Genomic DNA, 4,623 nt, shown 5'->3' on the forward strand with positions numbered 1-4,623 from the left:
TTTTACATATGCCAAGAGCTGCTTCTGTTTTCCGCGGGCTCGGATAAAGGATGTAGCTCATGTTTACAAATATTATCTTGATGGCAGTGTCCAACTGGCTCCTCCACCAACTCAGTTACAGAAAAAATCAGACAATCAATCAGAAAAGGGGGTGTCTTTAAGGCCTTTAATCCAGGGATCTTTCCAGGCCGCACCAAAGAACTAACATCATTCTCAGACTATCTCTCTCCTTGGAGAGATGTGTGCTGTTTCTCCCCAGGATGAGCCAATGATACTGAAATTAAAGTTCTGGAAAAGTGGCCATTATCTCTTTTTCTTTAATAAAGATATGAAGGTTTTTTTTCCCCGTTAAGGCAAGAATTTCATCCTGCTGCTAGGATCTAGTAATGCAGCTTTGATTACAGACAAAAAAAAAAAGCTTAATTACAGTTAAAACTAAAGTATAACACTTTTAAGACAAATCAGAATTAAAAAAAACTAACCAAAAAACCCACACGCTCCCCTTCTGATTACCTATCCTGAGTCCAGTTTCATAACAGATTCTGAGGTACAAGACAATAAATTAAAAGTTCATTCCAACTGCAGAGATCAACCACTTCCTCAGTGCGATGTCTTCTTCACTCCCTTTCCAAATTTGGCATCAAGTCCAAGGCCTACAAAGAGAGGAACAATTAATGTGCATTGAAAATTTCTTTGCAGTCTTCAAACCAACACGATGCCAGGAACTTTGGGGAAAATCAGCGTTGAACTTTGGGAAAAACCAGCACCAATTTACTGACAGTCACTCAGAGGCGGTGCCCAACCTGGCTTGGGGGGAAAAAAAGACCCAATGGATCTGCTACAAATCCTGTTCCTCTTTTCCTCCGCTGCTGAGGCTACAAATGCTCCCTTCCATTAAGAAAATTAGAGATTTTTTCCTATTTTTTAGCTTTCCCCTCGCTATCCATCATCTCTAAGTTAACAGAGCAAGACCTCGAGTGTTTGACTTGACTTACCCAAGAACACCAGGACGGTCCCCACCCACTGCATGGTACTGATGGGGTTGGCAAACAGGATGACGGAGGCTAAAATGGTGAAGAACTTGCGGGTGGTGGTGATGATGGAGCAAGTCAGAGGTCCGAAATACACCACAGTCATGAAAATGAAACTCTGTGAAACACAAACAGATGCCTTTTGTCACTTGGACTGGAAAAGGTACAACGCAGGTGGTATTTTCAGGTGAAAAGCCAAAAGAATCTTATTTCAAATCCTGATTATTTCCAGTTTTATTCTGAAGGGAACCTGTACAGAAAGCAACCACCAAAGCAGTGGAAATCGAGGCAATGTTACTTTGGCACCTCCCAAACGTGCAAACCAACCCCAGCAACGCCTGCGGGACACGGGAAGCGCATTTACCTGCCCCAGCGCACTCGTCAGGCCGAACAGGAGGATGTTGTAAACGATGCTGGGGTAGCGCTCGGTAAAACTCAGGAACTCCCAGAGCTCTCCAGTGAAGAGTATCCCTGGAAAAGAGACCAAGATGAAAAGCACGAATTACGAGCCCAGAGGCAGCCCGAGGAGCCACTCCCCACGTTGTGTAATTTAGATTTTAGGCTTGTAACCCAACAGGAGCTCCTAAAAGCAGAGCTGAAATTCCACTCAGCAGAAAACAAGAAGAACAGGAGAAAAAGTGATCTCCTTCTTGGTTAATTAATGAAAGAATCAATCATTAACTGCAGATTCAGTTCTTGTAAAACAGTCCCTGGCAATTAATTAGAAGCACTACTTCCTAATTGGAGTAGAAAGCTGTGTCGATATGGTTTGCTCCTCTGCTGGCGCAGGAGAGCCCTCGGGTCGAAGCCCAGGCAAGGCTGGAGTACAGAGCAGCCACACTCTGCGTGGAGCTGTGTCCTCTGCTGGGCATGGGGAGAGCTACAGCCAACAACCAGACTTTACATACAAAAAAAACCCAAACGAAACAAAGTTATTTGAAACAAAGTGCTCTAGGCCCATTTCTGGAGCAGGACTTAGGGACCTGGAGGTCCTGGTGGCCAGCAGGATGACCACGAGCCAGCACTGTGCCCTTGTGGCCAAGAAGGCCAATGCCATCCTGGGGTGTATCAGGAGGGGTGGTTGTAGGGCAGAGAGGTTCTCCTGCCCCTCTACTCTGCCCTGGTGAGACCGCATCTGGAATATTGTGTCCAGTTCTGGGCCCCTCAGTTCAAGAAGGACAGGAACTGCTGGAGAGAGTCCAGCGTAGGGCTACAAAGATGATCAAGGGAGTGGAGCATCTCCCTTATGAGGAGCAGCTGAGGGAGCTGGGGCTCTTTAGTTTGCAGAAGAGGAGACTGAGGGGAGACCTCATTCATGGTTATAAATATTGAAAGGGTGAGTGTCACGAGGATGGAGCCAGGCTCTTCTCGGTGACAAACAATGATAGGACAAGGGGTAACGGACACAAACTGGAACACAGGAGGTTCCACTGAAATTGGAGAAGAAACTTCTTCTCAGTGAGGGTGACAGAGCCCTGGCCCAGGCTGCCCAGAGAGGTTGTGGAGTCTCCTTCTCTGCAGACATTCAAAACCCGCCTGGACGCCTTCCTGTGCAACCTCATCTGGGTGTTCCTGCTCCGGCAGGGGGATTGGACTGGATGAGCTTTGGAGGTCCCTTCCAATCCCTAACGCTCTGTGATTCTGTGACACAAGCACTCTTCACAGAATCACAAAATCTTAGGAGTTGGAAGGGACCTTGGACTGGATGACCCTGCCAGAGCAAGATCACCCAGACCAGGTCACACAGGAGACTGTCTCTTCCCAGGGCAGGCTCTGGTGGCTGTGTTTTTTGCAGGGTGATCCTTACCAGCCCCCAGGAACAAGGTGGACCAGAGGTTAACGTTGAGCATCATGTGGTTGGAGCCCGTTTGGTAGTGAACCCGCATGTGGTCCTGAGACACACCCGTCAGCCCATCCAGGGTCAGGGACAGCAGCTGTGAACAGAGATGGAGAAAAGGGAAGGCAAAGAAACCCTTCAGGTTATTCAACCTCCAGGTTTTATTTCTCCTCTCTGGGGAAAATCTTGAGATTCTCCCCCTTTTTTTACAGCCAAATCACCCATTAAATAGCAATTACACGGCCTCAAAACGTGAGCTAAGAGGGATGCACACGGATTTGTGTGCTGATCTCACACCACGGCTTAAGAGCACACCCCTCAAACCCAGGTGCCCTCCAGCGGAAGCGTTTCCACTCCAGTTTCAGGTTACGCTGGAGGTACAAAGGACACGGCCTTATCTGCACTGTACCTGCCCCCTGCTCCACACCCCGGCTGTGCCGCCATTGTTCCTGCATCGACGGGACTCACCAGGAGGAGTTCTCCGTAGCCAAAGACGTGGTCGTCGCTCCCAGCCCCCTTTTTGGGTTTGTACAGAAACAGGGCCACGCCTGCCACTATCAAGAGGACGCAGAGGTACTTGGCGGGCGGGTACTTCTTCCGCAGCAGAGTCACTCCTAACAGCATCACTGCAAAGAAACGGCGTCACGAGCCGCTCCCAAAACCCCGTCCTGGGATTTTAACTCAGCCCAACGGGACAACACATGGATGAAACCCCGCTCGTGCTTCCCGTGGACAGAGGGGCAGCGGCTCTGCTGTGAGAGCTGAGGGCACGAGAAATCCACACTAACAAAGAAATGTGCCATTTGCTTACCTGGAATGGGCTTACAAGATTTGCCTAGGACCTGTGAAAGAAAAGAGCGTGGTAATTACCAAGATATCAATGATGGTATGGGATCAGACCACCCTGCTGCACCCCTCCCTGAAAACGTACCACGCACTCCAAAAAAACCCCCCTCGCCACAGGGCAGCTGCTAAATTAACAGCAAAGGTTTCAGACACCATCTCAAGCCTTCCCCGTTAGCACCAACTCCCAATTAGCAAATTCCCCTGATTTCTAGGGGTTGTTATTCCCTTTCTGGAAGGGTCTGAGCTCTCTCAACCTCTCCCCACACCCCCAGCACCGACTGAAATGCAGCGACACAGCCCCACGGAAGCCGTTACGGAGAAATAAGCATCAAGATCACAGTTTCCCTCCACGTCATTTCCCCAGCCGGTTCCTCCACTGCGTGAGCTGCCCCTGCACAGCGCCTGCTTTTGGGGTACCCAAAATCAGGGGGTAACGGAGCCCTAAGGTGGGTGTTTAACGCCGTCTGCCCTCATCCCCCGCCCACCTGCGTGGGGTAGCTGACGAACTGCAGAGCCGAGTTGCTGGAAACCATGGCTCCCAGATAGGAGAGCGAGCAGGCGGCGTACAGCCAGCTCCGCGTGCGATCCGCCTTGACCGCGTCGAAGAACTGGATCACTGCAAGGAAAACAAAGAGGAGGAAACTCAGGAGAGCAGCAAACGGCCATCGCCGCCACGCAGCACCGTGAGAACATCACTGGGGATGCAAGACACGGTCCCTGCTGATGCTTCACCCCTCCTGGGATACACCCCCCGCCCAGGGCCGGGTGTCTGGAGCAGCGGAGCTGGCAGCTCCTGGACTTACGGAGTTTGGCAAAGGCGGCATTGATCACGCATTGGATGAACACCAGGGTCAGGGCGTACTTGAACTTCTCCTGCTTCGCGCCTTCCCCGTACCGACCCCGTGTGCT

The 4,623-nt window shown here is 50.6% G+C and overlaps 1 protein-coding gene across 1 annotated transcript; it reads right to left on the reverse strand.

The window, feature by feature from the left end:
• Positions 1-347: 347 nt before the first annotated feature.
• On the reverse strand, positions 348-4,620 carry SLC35B1 (solute carrier family 35, member B1; the record flags this gene model as incomplete). Its single annotated transcript, XM_010184025.1, has 8 exons — positions 348-653; positions 996-1,149; positions 1,396-1,502; positions 2,839-2,965; positions 3,337-3,494; positions 3,680-3,710; positions 4,200-4,330; positions 4,518-4,620. Coding segments are annotated over 8 exons (864 nt in total), but the record flags the coding sequence as incomplete, so codon positions are not given.
• Positions 4,621-4,623: the final 3 nt, after the last annotated feature.

The sequence above is a fragment of the Mesitornis unicolor genome, unplaced genomic scaffold, assembly GCF_000695765.1.
Source record: "Mesitornis unicolor isolate BGI_N332 unplaced genomic scaffold, ASM69576v1 scaffold1175, whole genome shotgun sequence".
NCBI lineage: Eukaryota > Metazoa > Chordata > Aves > Mesitornithiformes > Mesitornithidae > Mesitornis > Mesitornis unicolor.